The sequence below is a fragment of the Propithecus coquereli genome, unplaced genomic scaffold, assembly GCF_000956105.1.
Source record: "Propithecus coquereli isolate 6110/MARCELLA unplaced genomic scaffold, Pcoq_1.0 Scaffold68, whole genome shotgun sequence".
Taxonomy (NCBI): Eukaryota; Metazoa; Chordata; class Mammalia; order Primates; family Indriidae; genus Propithecus; species Propithecus coquereli.
The window spans coordinates 7,211,191-7,234,639 of record NW_012152840.1 but is presented as its reverse complement, the minus strand read 5'-3'; the positions used below and the strand labels follow the sequence as shown (position 1 = coordinate 7,234,639).

Sequence of the window (23,449 nt, the reverse complement as noted above, 5' to 3'; positions counted from 1 at the left end):
ATATAAAATTACAAACTTCTACTAGATAGTTTTAGTTGCAGGCTGATCACAAAAACAGTCTTGGGTGTATTTGGTAGGTGGATGGGTATAGTATTATTTTCTCATTTATTTCTGTTTCCACAACCCCTTATTGAAAACCATTGGGACATCTGTGTTTCAGAATCCATATTTTTTGGGTGGGTTTATAAAGATAGCATGCAACATATGTAGTGCAGTAACATTAATATCTCGGGCTATTTGAGCCAGAATTGCAAAGTCAAATATATTTATAATTCTCTGGCAAAGCATATGAATAATCATAGTAAGTAGAACAAACAGGCTAAAAGTTGCCTGTGCCATTTCAGGTTATGCTGCTAAATGAAGAATGGAAAAACTTGTTTTCAGAGTTTTTCAGATATGAGTTTCTGGACCTAGATTGTGCAGATAATATATTGTGAACCTTTTATATTTTTGGAAATACCTACTTACCATGATTGCACTCTGACTCAGAAAAGTTCTAGATCCTGAACTAGTAGAATGATTAAAAGTTTTCCCAGCCAGATTCTTTGTTTTTCTGTGAGTCTTTTGCAACTATATAAAGGTAGAAGTGATGAGAATTTTCTTTTATATATGTAGCACTTGGCATCTTATTTAATATTAATACTACCAACCAGCCTAATAATTTGATAGTATTTCTTTTTTTGTCAGAAAAGTCATAGGTTGGGTAACTCGTCTACATTTACAAAGCTGTTAAGTGATAGAGTTGTGAATTTACAGTTGATGATAAAAGGCCATCTTATTCCTCACTATTTGCCAGTATTTTTTAAGCTTTCCTGGCTACCCCACTTTTTTTTACATAAAAAAAATTCCCTCTTTTAAAATTTATTTGACATTTCAAAATAGGTGATTTCCTTTCAAATGTGAAATTATGTATAGTACAATACTGAAAATAGTTTTTTAAATTGCAGTCCCAAAGATTGTAATATCCTCTTTATCCCACTTTTCTCATTGAGAATAACTGATTTATAACAGGACCAAGTCTTCACCCTGCCTAGACCGTGTCCTTTCTTCATGAACATTTGATGGTCAGCTCTACTGTAGCCTCCTGTCTTTTCTTCCTTTTCTCTCAGTTATTTAAGTCTTTTATTCATTTCAAAAGACTATGTTTGTAGGCAACATAGTTGTATTAAAAAATAAAATGATTGAACCAGCAAAGCTTACTTCAGTTCAGCAAATATATTAATTTTAGGATAAACATTTTTGGATCATTAGGTATTTTTGATACTGTGTCTTACCATACTCTTTTTTCCTGCCTTCCCTCATGATTTCAGTTTTTCTCTTTACTTTAGGCGAAGGCATGCAATCCACAGCAGTGACTCTACTTCATCTTCCTCTTCTGAAGATGAACAACACTTTGAGAGGCGGAGAAAAAGGAGCCGTAATAAAGCTATCAATAGGTAAGTATCATACTGATGTCTTTTTAAACTACCAGCTATCTTTTTTAAAAAGTGGTGAGAAAACAGAATAAATTGGGAATAGTTACAGTCTGGCTGATTAAAAAGTTGCACAACAGCTTATTGTATAAACTAGAGTACTGTCTTGTTAAAAATATCTACAGTTGAAACAAAATAACAGTTTGGAACATATGTTTATCATCTCTTGCCAAACTATTATATAGTCAAAATGGTGCTTGATGAACAGTGATTTGAAGAAATAACTAGTTTTTACTTTCTTATTGTGAAACTCTTAAGGAAAATAGAAGGCTTAATTCATTTCATAGCTCCTTGCAGTATAAGTCCACATATAATAACCAACTTACTTGATTTTCACAATAATTGTATGAAGGAGATAGAGCAAGAATTGTTCTCACTTTGCAAATGTAGGTGGGTGAATGAAAATGCAGTGCTTGGATTCTGGTAATAAAATATTTTTAGAGTAGAAATCATGCTTGACAGGCCAGGCTTGGTGGTTCAGGCCTGTAATCTTCCGGAGTTCAAGACCAGCCTGAACAAGAGAGAGACCCTATCTCTACTAAAAATAGAAAAAATTAGTTGAACACGGTGGTACACACCTGTAGTCCCAGCTACTCGGGAGGCTAAGGGAGGGAGGATCACTTGATCTTAGGAGTTTTAGGTTGCCATGAGCCAGGATGATGCCACAGCACTCTAGCCCAAGCAACAAAACAAGGCTGTCTCAAAAAGAAGAAATAATGCTTGACAAAGCAGTTGGAACGTAATAATTGAAGGAGCATGCAAACCAACCATTCTTTATATTCTAAGGTCTATTTTTTTATCATGTTAGGTCTTTGAGATACCTGTAAACTTTTATATAAAATTATTAAAATTCGTTTTTTTCTTTCCCAAACACCTATAGTAGAAGCAATATAATTAAAATTAATTTCATCTTTTTTCTTTAGTGTGGCTAATAGAAAATTTAAAATTATATTTGGGGTTTGAATTTTATGTCTATTGGACAGCAGCGGGTTAGAGCATCTAAAAGCTATATATACTGAGACTCCTTAGATTTTTCTTTGCCTTCATACATAAAAATGTGCATCTAATCTGTGTATTTTGTTTCATGCAGTTGTGTATTTTTTGAAGAATTATTTAAGAAATACCCTTTAGGAAGCAACAATTGAAAACTTGTCCATCCATCTTAGATTTCATAGTATAAATTCCTTGTGGAGTTTGGGACCAGCAAGTACTATCATTTAGGGTGAGCATTGTGTGGTGTTCAGTTGTAGCAATCATTCTTTGCTAAGGCATTCTGGTACAGATATCTTCCTCTAATGTAAGCTGTTTTCATTTTTCCATTTATAAAATGAGCAGGTTCTTCTAGGTATATATTCTTTGCAACCTACTATAACTATTTTTGAAAGTAGTTAGGGAATTTGCTTAAGAGAGTTGATGTGGATCCATTTTGCTGAGTTATATATATAATGCATTTTATATATATAAAATAGTTTGTGTGTGTGTGTGTGTTTATAGCAGAGTTGTTACAGATCTTGAAACAGACTGCTTGCATTTTATTCCTGGTCCTGCCATTTTACTAGTTGGGTGACTTTGGGGAAATCAGTTAACCTTTCTGTGCCTTGGTTTTCTATTAAAATAGGGAAAATAATAATACCTGCCTCATAAGACTGTTATGAGGATTTAATGGCTTAATACATGTAAAGCACCTAAAAGTAAAGCAGTGTCTGGCAAATGGTAAATTCTGTATATATGTTAGGCACAACTATTAGAATGTATATTGATGCTATCTGAATTCTCCATCATGAATTATTTTATGGTGCTTGTGGCATCTTGCTAACTTGATTTTTTTTTTGTTTGGAGACAAAATATCGCTCTGTTGCCTGGGCTAGAGTGCCGTGGCGTCAGACTAGCTCACAGCAACCTCAAACTCCTGGGCTTAAACAATCCTTCTGCCTCAGCCTCCCAAGTAGCTGGGACTATAGGCATGCGCCACTGTGCCCGGCTAATTTTTTCTATATATTTTTAGTTGTCCAGCTAATTTCTTTATTTTTTAGTAGAGATGGGGGGAAGGGATCTCGCTCTTGCTCAGGCTAGTCTTGAACTCCTGACCTCGAGCAATCCTCCCGCCTCGGCCTCCCAGAGTGCTATGATTACAGGCGTGAGCCACTGCGCCCGGCCGCTAACTTGATATTTTCATTTGATTGTGAATCTTTAATAATAAAGTGTCAGATACAAATATTTTTAACACTTAAATTGTGGGCATGTATAGAAAATGAGGAAATTGAAATACATGGATTGCTCCAGTTTAAATTTAAATTTTTTTTTTTTTAATTCTTAAGAAAAATGTTCATATTCTAATGTGGAGTTTGGGGAAGAGGATGAGTTGATAGGTGTATGTTTTGTTTTGCTATTTTAGTAGATTTGGGGGTGCAAGTTGAATTGTTACATATATTGTATTGCAGTGAAGTCTGGGCTTTTAGTGTATCCATCACTCAAATAGTGTACGTTGTACCCCACTGGTAATTTTTCATCCCTCACCCCTTCTCAACCTCCTGTCTTTTGAATCTCCAGTGTCCATTATACCACTTAATGGTTGATGAGCACATAGGTTTATTCCTTATCTTGGCAGTTGTGAATTGTGCTGGAATAAACATATGAGTGCAGGTTATCTTTTTGATATAATGATTTATTTGCCTTTGGGTACATACCCAGTGGTGGGATTGCAGGATTGAATGGTAGATGTATTTTCAGTTCTTTAGAAATCTCCACACTAATCTCCGTAGGGATGGTACTAATTCCCACCAACAGTGTATAAGTATTCCCTTTTTACTATGTCCACACTGACATCTATTGTTTTTTGACTGTTCATAATAGCTGTTCTAATTGCAGTAAGGTAATATCTCATTGTGGTTTTAATTTTGTATTTCTCTGATGATTAGTCAGGTTGAGCATTATTTTATGTTTGCTGGCCATTTGTATATCTTCTTTTTTTTTTTTTTTTTTTTTTAAAGGCTGGTCAAGTGAAGCAGTGGGAGTGGAAAAGGAACAAAGGAATCTGTAACTGGTTGTGATCAATTAGTTGTAAACGCCACTGCACTTGGACCAACCTATCCACTTTTTAATGAGGTTTTTTTCCCTTGCCGAGTTGAGTTCCTTGTAGATTCTGAATATTAGTCCTTTGTTGGACATATAGTTTGTGAATATTTTCTCCTGTTCTGTAGGTTGTCTATTTACTCTTTGATTATTTCTTTTGTTGTGCAGAAACTTTTTAGTTTAATTAAGTCCCATTTGTCTGTTTTTGTTTTTGTTGCATCTGCTTTTGTGGTCTTAGTCATAAATTCTTTGCTTAGGCCAATGTCCAGAAGAGTTTTTGCTAGATTTTCGTCTAAGATTTTTATAGTTTCAGGTCTGCCATTGAAGTCTTTAATCCATTTTGTGCTAATTTTTGTATATGATGAGAGATAGAGATCTAGTTTCATTCTTCTGCATATGGCTATTCAATCTTCCCAGGACCATTTATTGAATAGTATGTCCTTTCCTCGGTATATGTTTGTGTCTGCTTTGTCAAAGATCAGTTGGTTGTAGGTATGTGGTTTTATTTGTGGGTTCCCTGTTCTGTTCCGTTGATCTGTTCCATTATCTGTTATCTACTGTTACGACAAAACTATGCTGTTTTGGTTACTATAGCTTGGTAGTGTAATTTGAAATCAGGTAATGTGATGCCTCCAGTAAGGTTCTTTTTGCTTAGGGTTGCTTTGGCTCTTTGGGCTCTTTTTTGGTTCTATATGAGTTTTAAATTTGTGTTTTTGAATTCTGTGAAAAATGACATTGGTATTTTGATAGGAATTGCATTGACTCTGTAGATTGCTTTGGGGAATATGGCCATTTTGACAATATTGATTCTTCTGATCCATGAGCAGGGGATGTTCTTCCATTTGTTTGTGTCATCTATGATTTCTTTCATTGGTGATTTGTACCTTGCAGGGATCTTTCATCTCCTTGGTTATATTTATTCTTAGGGTTCAGTGGTTGGTGGGTTGTTTTTTTTTTTTTTGGTTTTTTTTTTTTGCTACTATTATAAATGAGATTGAGTTGTTGATTTTGTTCTCAGCTTGGTTGTTGGTGGTGTGTAGAAATGCTATTGACTTTTGTCTGTTGATTTTATAACCTGAGACTTGGCTGAATTCATTTATTAAATCTAGGAGTCTCTTAAAGGAGTCCTTAGGGTTTTCTAAGTTTAAGACCATACTATAAGCAAGCAAATAATTTGACTTTTTGAACACCCTTTATTTCTTTCTCTTGTCTGATTGTTCTGACTGTGACTTCCAGTAGTATGTTGAATAAAAGTGGTGAAAGTGGGCATCCTTGTCTTATTACAGTTCTTAGGGGGAATGCTTTCAACTTTTCCCCATTCAGTATGATATTGCCTGTGGGTTTGTCATACACGGCTTTTTTGTTATTTTCAGGTATGTTCCTTTTATGCCAAGTTTTTTGAGGGTTTTTATCATGGAGCGATGCTGGATTTTATTGAATGCTTTTTCTACATCTATTGAGATGATGATATGGTTTTTGTTTTTAATTCTCTTTATGTGGTGGATCACATTTCTTGGCTTGCATTTGTTGAACCATCCTTGCATCCCTGGGCTGAAAACCCACTTGATTGAATTATCCTTTTGATGTGCTGTTAGATTTAGTTTGCTAGTATTTTGCTGAGGACTTTTGTGCCTGTGTTCATCAGAGATACTGGTCTGTAGTCTTCTTATTTTGCTGCATTCTTCCGGTTTTGGTATCAGGATGATCCTGGCTTAGTAGAATGAATTAGGGAGGATTCCCTCCTCAATGCTTTGGACCAGTTTCAGTAGGATTAGTACCAGTTCTTTGTACTTGTGGTGAATCCATCTGATCGTGACCTTTTCTGTTGTTGGGAGATTCTTTTATTACTGATTCAGTTTCACTATTGGTTTATTCAGGAGCTCTATTTCTTCCTGGTTCAATTTCAGGAGGTTGTATGTTTTCAGGAATTCATCCATTTCCTCTAGGATTTCTAGTTTATGAGCATATACATATCAATGTCTGATCTTTTGTATTTCTGTGGTATCAGTTGTAATGCCTCCTTTTCCATTTCCGATTGTGTTTATTTGGATTGGGGTGTGTGTGTTTTTAATAGGTGTCTCCCACTAAATTTTCGAAAAGATGAATTAAAAGGCATTTATAAAGATAGAATGAAAATCGGAGCAAGCCTTGCTGATGTTGATCCAATGCAACTAGATTCTTCAGTGAGTACTCTTGTTTCAAAATTTATGCTTGAATTATAATATTTTTCTTTGTTTTAGTTTAGTTTTAAAGTTAAAACAGAAACCAATGATTTTTTTAAATCAGAAACTTAAATCTTTACAAACTTTTTTTTTAATCTTCAGATCACAGCTAAGATAACTTTTATTCAGTTGACTCGGTTAGGTTTAGGCATGGGGTAACAATTTTGACTCGAAATCTAACGATGTCAATGTTCACTTCCATTATCAGGTACGATTTGATAGTGTTGGTGGCCTGTCAAATCATATTGCAGCTCTAAAAGAAATGGTGGTATTTCCATTACTTTATCCAGAAGTGTTTGAAAAATTCAAAATTCAACCCCCAAGGTAATTTAATTATACTTTTAATTTTAGCCAAATCTGTGCTATACTACTATTGCTTCTTCTAGTTCTCATACTTTATTAATTCATTTTTAAACCCTAGTCCATGTTCACTTCCATTATCAGGTACGATTTGATAGTGTAGCTTATTTATATAATAGAAATACTATATAGTTTATTTTAATTTTTGAAATTTATTTTATTTCAATAGATTTAGAAGGACAAATGGTTTTCCCTTTTTGTTGTACAACTTTTCTCTCTGAATCAAGCAATATGGAAACAGCAATGCAAATAAACTTTTTAGCCAGGTGCAGTGACTCACATGTGTAATCGTAGTGCTTTGGGAAGCCAAGGTAGGACAATTATTTGAGGCCAGGACTTTAAGATTAACCTGGGCAACACAACAAGACTCCATCTCTCCAAAAAATAAAAAAATTTATCCAAGCATAGGTGATGTGTGCCTGTAGTCCTAACTACTCAAAAGTCTGAGGTGAGAGGATCTCTTGAGTCCAGGAGTTAAGGCTATGGTGAGCTATGATCACACCACTGCAGTCCAGCAAGACCCTGTCTCAAAAGCAAGCAAACAAATAAATAAATAAATCTTTAAAAATTAGTAAGCTTTTTTTCTTTTCCATTATAAAAGTTATGTACCATAAATCAATTACAGTTAAACACTGATGAATTTTAAGTTAAATTTTATAATTTTAAAAAGTCAGAAAGGTATTAATATTTTACAGGAAATGTTGTAAGTGCCTAGTTAAAGTAATTTAGTGAATTTAAAAAAAAATAGTAGGCCGGGTACGGTGGCTCATGCCTATAACTGTAGCACTTTTGGAGGCCCAGGTGGGAGTATTGCTTGAGACGAGGCGTTTATGACCAGCCTAAGCAAGAGCAAGACCTTGTCTCTACAAAAAATAGAAAAATTAACTGGGCATGGTAGCTCGTGTCTGTAGTCCCAGCTACTCAAGAGTCTGAGGCAGGAGGATCACTTGCACCCAGGAGTTTGAGATTGCAGTGAGCTATGATGACTCCACTGCACTCTAGTCTGGATAACAGTGAGACCGTGTCTCCAAAAAAAATAAATAAATAAAAGAAACGACATACTCCTCGAATTTTGTCTCTATATTTATTCTTCCTTAGAACATAAATTTTCCCCCATAAAAGTTGAATTATATGATTGTGATATAGGATTACATATGCAAATGTAAGATTATATAAGCATGATGAAAGAATAAAACATGTTTCAAATAAAGGGTTCTATTTACAGTTTAAATACTCATTTTACGGTATCAATATTAACTACAGTTTTAAGTTGTGCTTTCTAGCATGAAACTGTATAGTATTTCAGTTGTCTTGTTTTTTATTCACTAATTAAGTCAATTCATGAAATTGGTTTCTAATTTTTGTTTAAATAGTCTGCTTTTTACATGTAGTGTTAAAATATTTAATATATTATTTTACAGAGGTTGTTTGTTTTATGGTCCGCCTGGAACTGGAAAAACTCTAGTTGCTAGAGCACTTGCCAATGAGTGCAGTCAAGGAGATAAAAGAGTAGCATTTTTCATGAGGAAAGGTGCTGATTGTCTGAGTAAATGGGTAGGGGAATCTGAAAGACAGCTACGATTGCTATTTGATCAGGTATGATATTAAAATTTACCTATATAGATAGTTCTATAATCAATGCAGGTATAGGTTTGTAAGGGTTAGATAAATCTTACATTAATCACTTTTTATAGAAATAAACTCAGAAGAAGTGTACCAAATATGTAATCTTTCTAGATTATTATTTTCTTTTATATATCAAGATAATGCTGACTTACAGTGAACGGTTTTATGATAAGAAGCGAAAGCAATATTTGGATCTAAGTTCTTTGCAGTCGTAGGTCTCATACCTAGAGAGATTGGTAGTCTCATATTTAGAGAAATGGTAGTAGTGAATTATGTCTCAGTATGAGAGTTGAAGACTAGTTCTGCCCTAGAGTAACTTTCAGTTTCATGTCCCAGATTGTGTTGACAGCACATTGTGAGACCATATTAGGTTTTTAAGTATGAAATGTTTGATTTCCTGAAGTACTGTGACAGTTGCTATCTCTGACATTTCACTTCGACACTTCTTATTTTATTTTTATTGTAAAAGGTACATCCTCATTCTTTCAAACACACAGTTTTGCTTGTGATTATATTTGAAAAATTTTTTTAATTTTTGTGAAACCATGCATAAGTCAAAAACTCCTGTTTTTTTTTAATATGACTTCTGTCGTGGAGCCAGTGCAGCACAGACATCTCCAAATATCAACAAAGTGTTTGGGAGGGATGTGGCTGATGAATGCACAGTACGTCAATGGTTTGAAAAGTTTTGTTCTGATGATTTTAATCTTGAAAATGAGCCATGTGGGTGACCTGAGACCAAGGTGGATAATGATGAGTTGAAAGCTGTAGTGGAAGCAAATCCATCTCAACCTACACGTGAATTATCAGGTTTGATGTACTATTCCAACAATATTGGACCACTTGAAACAAATCAGCAAGGTAAAGAAGCTGAATAGAAGGGTACTGCATGAATTAAACCAGCATCAGAAGAGAAATCCTCTCTCGAACCTTGCCTTTCTTTGCTGTAATGACATAAAGTTGAACCATTTCTACCCCATATTGTTACACGTGATGAAAAATGGATTCTTTTTGACAATCGCAAGCATGCGGCACAATGGTTGGATAAAGACGAAGTGCCGAAACACAGTCCAAAACTGAATATTCATCAGAAAAAGCTAATGGTGTCTGTTTGGTGGTCCAGCACTGGCATTATCCACTGCAGCTTCATGAAACCTGGTCAGTGGATTACAGCGGATGTCTACTGCAACCAATTGGATGCAATGATGAGGATGCTTGTGATTAAGCAGCTGAGATTGGTCAATAGAGACAGGCCAATCCTCTTGCAAGACAACACTCAACCACGTATCACACAAACAATACTGCTCAAACTACAGCAGCTGGACTTGGAAACTCACTGTCGTCCATCGTATTCACCAGACCTTGCGCCAACTGACTATCACTTCTTCCATGCTTTGGATACCTTTTGGGATTTCATTGCCACTCACTCTCCAGGCCTCTTCACTACTGGCATAAACAAGCTACCATTGAGATGGCAAAACTGTATTGATAGTTTAGGTGCATACTTTGATTAATTTTAATGCTTCTTGTTTGAGATGTAATAAACTAAACTTTTGATTTGAAATCAAACATTTCATGTTTACTGAACTAATACATTATGATCTACTGAGACATAATTGCTGCAAATACTCTTCAATCTCTTTTTGGAATTCTTTGAGGTTTCTTTTTTTATTTTATCTTTACTGAAATAGATAAAAATTATGGCATCTTGCTAAATGTTTTCCCATCCTGACGTGGAGGAAGACTATGTCACTGTCTTCTATTCTTTATCTTGTTTCCACAGTTAGTGTTTAATAGATTTTTCTGTATGTGTGTCCTAGTAACTATAGCTATAATATAACCAGTGAAATATGTACTTGAATACTTCTAGTTGAAAATGCAAATAAAATTATACCGTTAGGTCATTACAATTTAGTATGAATTCTTAAGACCTAGTTCTTGGAACTTAAATTTATAAATTATAAATAGTCCTAAATAAATTCAGATAATCAAGTTTGAATGAAAATAGATGGAAATGGTATATAAACAGATTTAGAAATTATATTCTGATAAGCAAGTTTGAATTTTTGTAATAATGTACAACCACTGGACTTGCTTTCTAGGCCTATCAGATGCGCCCGTCAATTATTTTCTTTGATGAAATCGATGGTCTGGCTCCAGTACGGTCAAGCAGGCAAGATCAAATTCACAGGTAAAACTTGCTTGTTGGCACTTCATGCTTCCTTCCTACATTCTGAGCTGTATTGACACTGTATGACAGATAGTATGTTAAAAGGTAAAAGAAACTTTACAAACTAGTAGTTAACAGTTTTTGACAGTAAAACCCTAATATATAGAACAAAAAGACAAAATGAATGTGTTCTGAGTGTCAGAGTGTTCTAAAGCACAGTTAAAAAATATTGGTTACAGAAGATGTAACTCACGATGCAAACAAATGACCACAAGCCAGTGAAGTAAGGCAGATGAAATAAGTGAGGCAAGCCAACGGTAAGAGTAGGGCTGTGGTGAGGTATGTTGCTGAGTGTCCTGTCACAAGAGTATAGCCGGTTATTTTTAGCTCCAACCTGTTACTGATGTGCAGAAGCTGCCCCAGACTTGAAGAATTGATTTTTTTTTCTCAAATTTTATATGGAAATTGTTAAATATCTTAAATGTTGTCAGCTAATTTGGATGCTTTTAAGACACCACGTGGGCCAAACAAAATATATCTTAGGACATTACTATTAGTTTAAGATTTTAATAGTAGCCCAGCCTTCTCATTTTGAAGATAGGAAAACTTCACACACACCCTTCCCCCACCATGATTGGTTGCTTATCCAAGGGAGCATTTTTCCTAGTGCAGCTGTTCCAACTTGAATTTAAATTACTTTTAGTGCCAATTCATCTTTAGTTTTTCAGAGCTTTTCTAATGGTCTCATGAATTATGTGTAATTGCTTAATTAATTTGGAATACACTAAAGCAAATGTTTGCATGCCCTTATATATGCCAGTATTGTTTTATATTGTAAATAATGTAGATAGATGAATAAGACATAGTATATGATTGATAGGTTTTGACAGTCCAGTCCAGCAGCAGTTAGTATCCTAGTCCCCAGAATGTTGTTTCTAAATACCAGGACTCAGGAGAGATGGCAGATTCCAACACTGAAGCAGAAAATAAATAAGACAAGCCTAGAACATCTTGTAGTGCCTGAAAGCAAGGAAGCAATCGAAGAATACTAGGATCATAGTAAAATTACATAGGAGCCAATTTTGAAAGGGCTCCCATTGGCCGAAGATGGGACAATTTGAGCATCAAAAATAATGCCTACAAGCCAGGCACAGTGGCTTATGCCTGTAATCCTAGCTGCTCTGGAGGGTGAGACAGGAGGATTGGCTTAAGGCCAAGAGTTTGAGACCAGCCTGGGCAACATAGTGAGACCCCATCTCCACAAAAAATTTTTTAAAAAATTAGCTTGACCTCCCAAGTGCTGGGATTACAGACATGAGCCACCATGCCCAGGCTGCTTGATTTTAAGTGGCAAACTGGTATTATGTGCCTCCTGCAGTGATAAAATAGAAAGTACATGATACATCTTCCTATGAAATATGCTATCCCAAATCGTTTAACTTGCATCTATTAAGCTTCTAGATCTAGCTACCAGTTTAGAGGAAATACGAAAAATAGAGGGACAAGTTACAAGATCACATCAGGAAGCAATCAGCCCAATTCAGAATGGGGGAAGGAGATTCTACCAGATAAATGACCTTCTTCAGTAAATAAATGGCATAGAGGGGGAAAAAGTGAGGGGTATGATGGGAACTATTAAGGATTTGAGAAAGAAATGACCAAGTACAGTATGTGGGTCCTGGATTGAACAGATGAAACAGAGAGAGGTACTTCAAGGCAATCAAGGAAAATTAGGGTGTTAGATGACATTAAAGAGATGACATTAAAGAATTATTGTCATTTATTCTGGGGGTAATGGTATTGTGGTTTTTTTTGTTTGTTTTTTTTTTTTTTTTTTTTTTTTTTGGAGACAGAGTCTCACTGTGTTGCCTGGGCTAGAGTGCTGTGGCATCATCCTAGCTCACAGCAACCTCAAACTCCTGGGCTCAAGCGATCCTACTGCCTCAGCCTCCTAAGTAGCTGGGACTACAGGCATGCGCCACCATGCCCGGCTAGTTTTTTCTACATATTTTTAGTTGTCCACTTAATTTCTTTCTATTTTTAGTAGAGACGGGGTCTCGCTCTTGCTCAGGCTGGTTTCGAACTCCTGAGCTCAAACAATCCACCCGCCGTGGCCTCCCAGAGAGCTAGGATTACAGGCGTGAGCCACCACACCCGGCCTATATTATGGTTTTTTTAAAGTTCTTATCTCTTACAAATACATACATGAAGTACTTACATGAAATATTTATGAATTAAACTGTGTGTCTGAGGTTTGTTGTTTTTTTGTGGTTTTGTTTTTTTTTTTGTTGTCATTTTGTTTTTTAAGTGATCAGAGATGGGCATAGTGGCTCAAGCCTGTAATCCCAGCACTTTGGGAGGCCAAGGCAGGAGGATTACTTGAGCCCAGAGGTTTGAGACCAGCCTGGGCAACATAGCAAGACCCTATCTGTACAAAAACAAAAAAATTAACCTGACATGACATGTGTACCTGTAGTCAGTCCCAGATACTCAGGAGGCTGAGGTTGGAGGATCACTTGAGCCAAGAGTTGGAGGCTGCAGTGAGCTATGATGGTGCCACTGTACTCTAGCCTGGGCAACAGAGTGAGACCCTGTCTCTAAAAATGGTAAAATAAAATAGAAAAATAAAAGTAGTCGGGTAAAGACATAAAAAAGAAACACTAATAATTGTTGAAGCTATGATGAAGATAGGGAGATCATTTTCCTATTATCTTGCCACAGTAAAAAGCTTAAAGTGTAACTAAAATCCAATTTTTTATGCCTTATGTATATTCTACTTTGTTTTAGTGTCCTTTGTTAGATCATGTGTATATATAGTGAAACACTGTCATTTTAAGATACTGTTTGTCCTACCTGGTACTACCAGCATTTTATTTATTTTTTTATAATTGCATCATTGTTTGGGAACTCTTAAGTTCCTTTGTGATATTAAGTAAGCTTCATGAAATGTCTTCCAGGATCCATTTGTGGGGCTCTCAAGACCATCTGTTTTCCGTTGATTTCAATTTCTACGTTCCATTTAGTATATTATTTTACAGACATTTTTTTATTCATTGAAAGTAGTGAAGTACTCTGAGAAAATTCATTCATATATTTAGTGCAGTAACTCTTATCAAAAGAAGAAATATTACTGAACAATATATTCTGTGTCCATATCGTTAATCTCTTCTCTTTTATTTTTTAATTTAGTTCTATTGTTTCCACCCTGCTGGCTCTTATGGATGGATTGGACAGCAGAGGGGAAATTGTCGTAATTGGTGCTACCAACAGACTAGATTCTATAGACCCTGCTTTACGAAGGCCTGGTCGATTTGACAGAGAATTCCTTTTTAGCCTACCTGATAAAGATGTAAGAATTTAACATCACTCAAATTTTGAAAAAATACATTGCTTTTTATCATTAACAAGTTTTGGTACAGTAAAAATTTGGAGATTCCTGAGTTTTGTATCATGACTTTGTCAAGTGATAGTTGATAGTGAAAAACTCAAATGGAAACAGTTTTTTATCCTTTTCTTTAAATATAATAGTGCCTCCGTAGAGCTGAACATAGTGGCTCACACACATGGTCCCAGCTACTTGAGAGGCTGAGGCAGGAGAATTGCTTGATCATAGCAGTGAGCTATGATCATACCACTGCACTCCAGCCTGGGTGATAGAGTTGAGACCCTGTCTCTTAAAAAATACAATAATACCTCCCTGAAATTACTCTTAAATTTTTTTCAATTTAAACATAGCCTTTGGATGTTGTTAATTTTGCTTCAGATCATGTGGCTTAATGAGCCAATCCTTAAGCCAATTCATTAGCCTAGACTTTTTCATGAATTCCATCATATAATCCTACACAGTTTTTTTTAAGTCCACTTAATTTTTTTGAGAACCAAAGAAGAAAATATGGGTAGAGCTGTCTGTACTCTAAATGCACCAGAATGAACAACTACTTTAGTAGTTATTTAATTTCTTTCATTTACATTTATGATGAATATAACTTGAGCACTGTAAATGTAAATCTGTTTCATAATGAAACTAAGTTCCTTAAACTCTTACAAATAAATCTTTTGTCTCATTTTCACTGATTCATATATCTGTTTATATTAAGTATTGGTTACTTCAAAATTTTAGATAATCAAGGGTATTTTAAATTGAAATTATTCTAATCTGAATAACACTTTGATTATAGTTGTAAAAAATTAAATTGTTTTTATTCATAGGCTCGAAAAGAGATTCTAAAGATTCACACAAGGGATTGGGATCCCAAACCACTGGACATATTTTTAGAAGAACTAGCAGAAAACTGTGTTGGTAAACATTGTTTTAAGCAATTAAAAAAAATATTCCATTTATTTCAAAGATGGAACAAGTTGCAGGTTATGTTTAAAGAAATTCAAGACTACATTTGTTTCTCATCTCTTATTTATGGCATTTTCTTCTCATAAAGTTCTGGATATTAAACAGATATATTTGGCAAATTGGCCATTGTGGGAATTTAAGACCAAAGTAGACAATCATAATTATCCTTTACTGACCATTTACATTTTTCTAGTTATCCTGTTAAACATTATTTCATGTAATTCCCACATTTGTGCTGTGAAGTAGGTAGCATTATCTCCATTTTACAGATGAAGAAATGGGTGAAGAGTATAAGTGAATCTCCAAAGATCACAGTTTGTAAATGACAAACTGAAATTTGAACCTGGTCTGTGTGATTTTAAAACTCCTGCTCTTAACCCCTGTGATATACTTAGTGCTTGCATATTTCACTCACCAAAGTTGATTGATTTGTTGATGGTTATTACCACCATATAAGTTAACTAGGTAAAAGAGATTTTGGTCTTACTACTCTTAAGTATTTTGCTACTAAATGCTAAGCTGATTTTTAATTTTCTTTTAATCATGATCATGCTAATAGGGTTTTGTGTTTTGTTTGGCTGCCCTCCTGCCCTTCGTCGCTGTTTTGGATAGGATACTGTGGAGCAGATATTAAGTCAATATGTGCTGAAGCTGCTTTATGTGCTCTACGTCGACGCTACCCACAGATCTATACCACTAGTGAGAAACTACAGTTGGATCTCTCTTCAATTAATATCTCAGCTAAAGATTTTGAGGTGGCTATGCAAAAGATGATACCAGCTTCCCAAAGAGCTGTGACATCACCTGGGCAGGCACTGTCCAGCATTGTGAAACCACTTCTGCAAAGCACTGTTCACAAGATCTTAGAAGCCCTGCAAAGAGTATTTCCACATGCAGAAATCAGAACAAATAAAGCACTGGACTCAGGTATAAAACTTGATTGACCATTTAAAGTTAGTTTTCATAATCAGTAAAGCAAACCATGTTTTATACATCCCAGAAATATTTCTTTATGTAAAAAAAAAAAAAGTCTCTTGCAAAGAATTTGGTTGTACTTTACCTGTGATATTTGAAGGAAATTTACTTCATGGATTACCCTTAACTTAATCTGTTTTAAATTTGGAATGCATTTTTATATTTATTTGTTAAGTCATATCTGTGCAAATATTTTTGACTCTTTGAAAAAATTTCATTGAAGTATGCTGACTTGCTAACTGAAGTATTACATAAAGGTTTGCTTTGCAATTCAGAAAAGTTACTAATGTGCCATGTTTTTGTTTTATAGGTATTTCTTATCCTCTGCTAGAAAGTGACTTGGCATACAGTGACGATGATGTTCCATCAGTATATGAAAATGGACTTTCTGAGAAATCTCTTAAGACAAAAGAAAATTTTAATTTTCTTCATTTGAATAGGTATATTTTCCTTGCAAGTGAATTCTTCTTTTTTTCGTTATTTTTTTATCTCTTTTTTTCTTTTTTTTTTTGTTGGTCTGCTTTTTAAGTTAAAATATCAGAAATTTTTTTTACTATAGTGACAACTGTTGTCATACACTATATAAAAGTATTCCTAAAAATCTATGGGGGTCAGTTGTTTCCACAAACTATGAACCTTGTTGTGATTGGCTGGTCTTATGGGCAAGAACTTTGACTTACGAAAGTTCATAATTGGTAATTTGGGGGAAGCATTTAAACTTTTTTCTAAAACATAGCTTTTTAATCATTTCTTTCAGAAATGCTTGTTACCAACCTATGTCTTTTCGACCAAGAATATTGATAGTGGGAGAACCAGGATTTGGACAGGGTTCTCACTTGGCACCAGCTGTCATTCATGCTTTGGAAAAATTTACTGTGTATACATTAGACATTCCTGTTCTTTTTGGAGTTAGTGCTATGTCCCCTGAAGAAACATGTGCCCAGGTAATTTGTTGTTATTCAAATAAGCTATAAGACAAAGCAGTCATCCAGAGATAAGCTAGAATTGCCTCAATCTTTTTGTCTTGTTTTTGTCTGATTTTGAACTTCAGATTTACAAAATAGAACTGTGCATAATTGCTTAGTCATTAAAAGATACGGGTTTAAATCCCAGATCTACCATTTAATATCTGTGTGACCTTAGGAAAGTTACCAAATCTCTGTGTCATTTTCCCTATTTGCGAAATGTAGTAATAATGGTTCTTAACCTCACACAGCTGTTGTGAGAATTAAATAAGTATTTAAAACAGTGACTGTTCCTTATGCGTACTCAGATATTCTGCAGTTTCTGTTTGCTATTTTTATTATAAATTTGTTAATATTAAAATATTAATATATATATTTTTGTTTTATCTTGGTTATCACAACAGAAAAGTCTGCTAGATTTTTCTTTTTCCTTTTTTTTCAAGTCTTCTAGATTTCTTGAGCTGTTTTTTGGTTGCTTAAAGCAATTATGTTTTCCAAAATATGCAACTTTTACAAAACACTTAAAAACAAGGTTATGGGATTGTATGGGGAAACATTTTTAAAACTTTAGGGTTTTGTGAGATGATTTTGTGAGATTAAACATTGTTTCAGACTAATAGACCTAGCTTTACTAATGCGCTGACTCTAACTGAATATGATTTTTCTTCCCTTTCCTAGATGATTCGTGAAGCTAAGAGAACAGCACCAAGCATAGTGTATGTTCCTCATATCCACTTGTGGTGGGAAATAGTTGCACCAACACTCAAAGCCACATTTACCACATTATTACAGAATATTCCATCATTTGCTCCAGTTTTACTACTTGCAACTTCTGACAAACCCCATTCTGCTCTTCCAGAAGAGGTAATTTATACTTTAAAAAGAGAGTTGTTTGTACCAAAGTAATGATGACTTATTGTAAACTGCAGAAGTAAATAAAATAAGGAAAAGTTTTCTTATTAAAGATACCATTGTTAACTACTTAGTATATGTACTCATTGGGTAAGATAGCATGTGTATATATACAGTAAGGATACATTGTGAATATTTTGTCTTACAAAAATGAGATAATATGCATACTGTTCTGCAATTTGCTTTCTTCACTTATCAGTATATCTTATGTATTTGTTAGTACTGAAGTCTCCTTTCTTTTAAGAGTATATGACTTTTTCCATTGTCTTGAGGTACCATAATTTATCCAAATCCCCCTTAAAAGATTTTTTGGTTGTTTTTCAGTTTTTTTCTATTGAACTGCTACAGTGAGCATCCTTGTGTTTTAATTTGTATGAGCATTACTATGTGGATTTTTCTAGCATCGATTCATAGAAGTGGAATAGCTGTATCTGAGTCAGGGAGTATAATTACAATTTTTAACAGTACCAAATTACTCTCTTTGAAGTTTATGCCAATTTAGACAACTACCAATAGTGAAGAAAAATTATGTTTCTTCTGCCTGAAATATTATTCTTACATACTTGCCTTTCATGATCATTTATTTCCCTCAGATCTCTGCCCGAATATCACCTCAGGAAGGTCTTCCTTGATCAGAGTTTCTCAGTGACAGCAATAGCTCCTCCACCCATCACTCTCTTTTCCCTTTCCGTGCTTTATTTTTATCACTACCTGCCATTAAATATTAATTTATTTAACTCTGCCTCCCCTATCAGAATGTGTAGTACATGAAATCAGGGACTTTTTCCCCCCCGCCTCCATGTCCACAGAGCACATAATATGCATATTGTAGGCTTCTACCTATTTTCTTTTAATGAATAAATTTCATATGTATTTTTTTCCTATACCTTTGACAAAATTAGTTTTACTGTTTTTAGAACATTGCTAGGAAAATAAAGTCAAATACTTACTAAAGAAATATTTATTGAGTACTTACTCTGCCAGGCATGGTTCTAGACACTACGAATATAACAGTGAAAAAGATAAAAATTTATATCCTCCTTATATATAGGGCTAACAGTTGAGGGGGAGAAAAGGCATAAACAGATAAATTCTTAAAATATGTAATAGTAACTATTGTCATGGAGAAAATTTTAGGTAAGGAGTGCCAAAAGAGTGTGGGTAGTGTCACAATGTTAAATAAAGGGCTCAGTGAGAAGATGACATTTGAATGAAGACCTGAGAAAGATAAGGTAGTAAACCATTTGAGTATCTGAGGAACAAAAGATCCTGGCAGAGGAAAAAGCAAATACAGGGGCCCTGAGGCTGAACTGTGTCTGGCATGTTAGAAAAATAGTAAGAAGGCCAGGGTGATAGAGCAGAGTGAATGAGGGGCAGTGTGCAGGAAATGAGGTCAAGGAGTTGTCAGCAGACCAGATTATGTTCCTGGCGGCTCTGTTTTAGGAATTGATGATGAAACCCGAAAGCTGAATAAGCTAGGAAATGAATATTAAATATATGTTATAGACTTTTGGCGGGGGGCGGCAAGAAGGGTCTTTAAAGGTTTGTAGTTTAATTAATTATCTAGTTTTAGTTTTAATTTTTTAGAGACAAAGCCTCACTCTATTGCCCAGGCTGGAGTGCAGTGAATTGATCATAGCTCACTGTACTTTCAAATTCCTGGGCTCAAGCAATCCTCCCATCTCAGCCTCCCAAAGTGCTGGGATTATAGGTGTTAGCCACCACACTGGCCGATTATTTAGTTTTAGACTCTCCTTTACAGTCTCTCCTTCATATAGATATGCCATCTATGTTGAAACACCTTCTGTGCAGTTCTCTTTGTTAGCTCTGACTAACGAAATCCAACTTATTTTGGGAAGCTCCCTTCCCCTTCCCCTTCCTTTTTCCTCTCCTCTCCTCTTTCTTTCTTTCTTTCTTAATTTTTTTTTTTTTTTTTTTTTTGGTTAGGGAAGAAAAGGGGTAGAGGGAGGAGGAGAGGTGGAAAAAAACGGGAAGCTTCCATTTCTTAATCGCCATTTGTTTCCCAGATTACATATAGAACCCATCAAATGTGTCTTCATCATGACAGCCCTTTGTATATTTGAATGCTCTTTTACATTCATTTCTGTCTCTCCACTCGGAACTAGGCTTCTTCACCCTAAACATGAGATGGTATGTTCATTGGGGTTATTAATAAAATAGAAGTTTATTTCTACTCACTTAACAGTACTAGGCTTATGACTAGATTGACAGGTCTGCCTTTTGCTATGCAGTCGTTCAGACATTCAGGCTGAGAGACCCTTTCTCATTTTCATCATGTCACTGTCCAGGTTGCTTTTATTATAGCCAGCTGAAAGGACTTGTTCTCGTGTGTGCCTGACCTGGAAGTAGTGTATATCATTTCCTCTCACATTTTGTTAGCTAAACCTTCATCACGTAGCCACACCTCACTGCAAGGCAGGCTAGGAAATATGACATAGCAGTACGCTCAAAGGAAGAGTACATGGATTATAGTATTAGGAAGGTCTGCTACACATCACACCTAGTTGTAGTTTGTTCAAAATTCAAGTCAGTCTCCTGAATGTCTGTCTTTTTTGAAAGGCTGTGGCCAGAATGAGTGAGTTACTCTAGTGGTGTTCTGATTAACACAGAATAAAGAAGGATTGCAGGCCGGGCGCGGTGGCTCACACCTGTAATCCTAGCACTCTGGGAGGCCTAAGTGGGCGGATTGTTTGAGCTCAGAAGTTCGAAACCAGCCTGAGCAAGAGCGAGACCCCATCTCTACTAAAAATAGAAAGAAATTAATTGGACAACTAAAAATATACAGAAAAAATTAGGCAGGCATGGTGGTGCATGCCTGTAGTCCCAGCTACTCGGGAGGCTGAGCAGGAGGATTGCTTGAGCCCAGGAGTTTGAGGTTGCTGTGAGCTAGGCTGATGCCACGGCACTCTAGCCTGGACAAAAGAGTGAGACTCTGTCTCAAAAAAAAAAAAAAAGGATTGCAATTTAATAGCCATATTATACCATTAGCTTATTATATTCACTGTCAATTAAAACTTTATTAATCATTTTGAGGTTTGAAATAAAGTGAGTTTATACTCTTGTTGACAAGACAAACTAGCTAAACTTTCTTTTTACGGGTGTAGAGAGGTTGAAAATGTAATTGGTTTAATCTGGGTAAACTTTATCGAGAATTTGGGAATGCTGCACTAAAAGATCTTTTCTTAAAGGATACCTTCTCTAACTTTTTTCTTAGGATAGTACCTAAGCATGTAATTGTAAACTGGATAAAGTATCCCAATATGACACTGTATAGTAGGGAGTGGAGGGAGGATGAGGGGCCAAAGGCTAGGAATTGCTCATTTTTATAAATGAACAATCTAGTCCATATGGATGCAAATAAGTGAGTCCACTTTGAGCCTAGTCCACTTTGAACCCTGTGTAGTTTATAGTGATTCAGTGATACAATTGATATAGAATCGGACTATAATATATGAGGAATACTATATGATCCATTATTAGCTACATTAAACTTTATCCATCTCAAAACTACAGTCAGAAAATGGTTGTATATATGTTTGAGCACTAGTAGACCCTAACAACTCAGACCAGTATGGAAAGATGAGAAAGAATGACATTAGTAGATTAGAAATTTTCATGAATCCATGAAAAACAAAGTAGTGGGGATTAGATTGATGAAGGTAACCACAATTCAAAGTACATGCATGAAAGGACTGCTTTGAAAGGTAGAAGTAGTTTCTAGCTCTGGGTTAGTGCTAGGAAGGAGAAAAGAAAAAACATTACTAGCAAAGACAATCAAATTGCTTCTACCTTCTCATTGGCAACACTGGCTACTCAGGAGACAGTGGAGCAGTATTTTCAAAGTTCTGAAGAAAAATAATTTTGACCCGTAATTTTCTATCTAACCAAGTTAGTATTTGAGTGAGAGAGCAAAATGAAGATATTTTTGAACATGGAATGTCTAAGAAACTATTACATGTAAACCCCCGACTGAAAGAATTACTAAATGATTATTTTTCCTTTTGGATTTTTTATTTTGTAGTAGTGGCATATAAGAAGCAGTGATCAAAGAAAACAGTAAAACTTATAAAATTGTGATAGAAAAATATTTTTTAAAGAGATGTAAAATTAAATCTAAGTTGGTCTAAATTTGAAGTAGCAGGAAGGGCATAGTGAAGGAGAAGGGGAAAGTGAAAGCATGTTGAGGCTTTTATCTGATATGTAGATACTGATTAACCTTAGACTTTGGTAGAAAAAGAAGCTTAAATATATTAAAACTTACAAGACTAAAAGAATAGAAATCTGACATACAACTTCCAGGCCACAAGAAAGGGAGAAAGGGTACAAATTCCCATAAAAATTCCCTCCAAATTTAAGTGGATTCTAAAATTTAATGTAGGAGAAAAAAGTGCTTGAATTTCTAAGAAAAGTTTGAAAAAGCAACGAGGTGGTTCTTGGCCCACCAAATATTAAAGCATATGTACCACAAAGCTATTGTAATTAAAGCTGTGGAATTCGAGCCAGGATGAATAAATTAATAGAATGCAGTGCATTATTAGGCCTTTGTAGATACAGTAATTTATTAAATGAATTCGCACAAATAAAAGATTTATTTCATGAACAATATTAGAATAATAGGAACATTTTTATAAAAAGTATTACAGAAAAACATTTTCATAATTGTCTTTGTTCATTTATACTGCTATAACAAAGTACCTGAGGCTGGGTAATTTGTAAATAACAAAAATTTATTCCTCACAGTCTGGAGGCTAGGAAGTCAAAGATCAAGGAACTAGCAGGTTCAGTGTCTGGTGAGAACTATTCTCTCCTAAGACGGCACTATATTGCTGTGTCCTTACATGGCAGAAGGGGACGAAGGCTGTCCTCAAATGGCAGAAGATGAAAGGGCAAAAAGCAGCCTAATTAGTTCCCTTTTATAAGACACTAATACTATCCATAAGGGCAGAGCCTTCATGGCCTAATCACCTCTTGAAGGTCCTACTTCTAAATACTGTTACTTGGGGATTAAGTTTCAAGATGTATTTTGGAGGAGATACATTCAAACCATAGCAGTAATCTTGGAACATGGAAAACCCTACAAAACAAAAAATGAAAAAACCATAAATGCAAATTTATCTACATCAAAGATACCCTAAACAAAGTACACCAAGAAACATTACTAGTTATAAACATTATCCTCTAATAGTAATAATAATATTACTGGGACATGTCTAGAGGTTTGTTTTGAAACATCCTTTTGGGATCTGTTTTGCCTTTTTTTTTTTTGAGACAGAGTCTTGCTTTGTTGCCAGGCTAGAGTGAGTGCC

The 23,449-nt window shown here is 35.1% G+C and overlaps 1 protein-coding gene across 1 annotated transcript in view; it reads left to right on the top strand.

Moving 5' to 3' along the window:
- Window positions 1–23,449, top strand: part of ATAD2 (ATPase family, AAA domain containing 2) — a 75,459-nt gene that overhangs the window by 28,167 nt on the left and 23,843 nt on the right. The window contains exons 10-20 of the mRNA XM_012660796.1: window positions 1,329–1,436; window positions 6,619–6,727; window positions 6,975–7,090; window positions 8,548–8,722; window positions 10,855–10,943; window positions 14,112–14,271; window positions 15,132–15,222; window positions 15,883–16,197; window positions 16,556–16,685; window positions 17,003–17,189; window positions 17,889–18,112. Coding sequence (XP_012516250.1) covers window positions 1,329–1,436; window positions 6,619–6,727; window positions 6,975–7,090; window positions 8,548–8,722; window positions 10,855–10,943; window positions 14,112–14,271; window positions 15,132–15,222; window positions 15,883–16,197; window positions 16,556–16,685; window positions 17,003–17,189; window positions 17,889–18,112 — 1,704 coding nt within the window. The remainder of the gene's footprint in view (window positions 1–1,328; window positions 1,437–6,618; window positions 6,728–6,974; window positions 7,091–8,547; window positions 8,723–10,854; window positions 10,944–14,111; window positions 14,272–15,131; window positions 15,223–15,882; window positions 16,198–16,555; window positions 16,686–17,002; window positions 17,190–17,888; window positions 18,113–23,449) is intronic.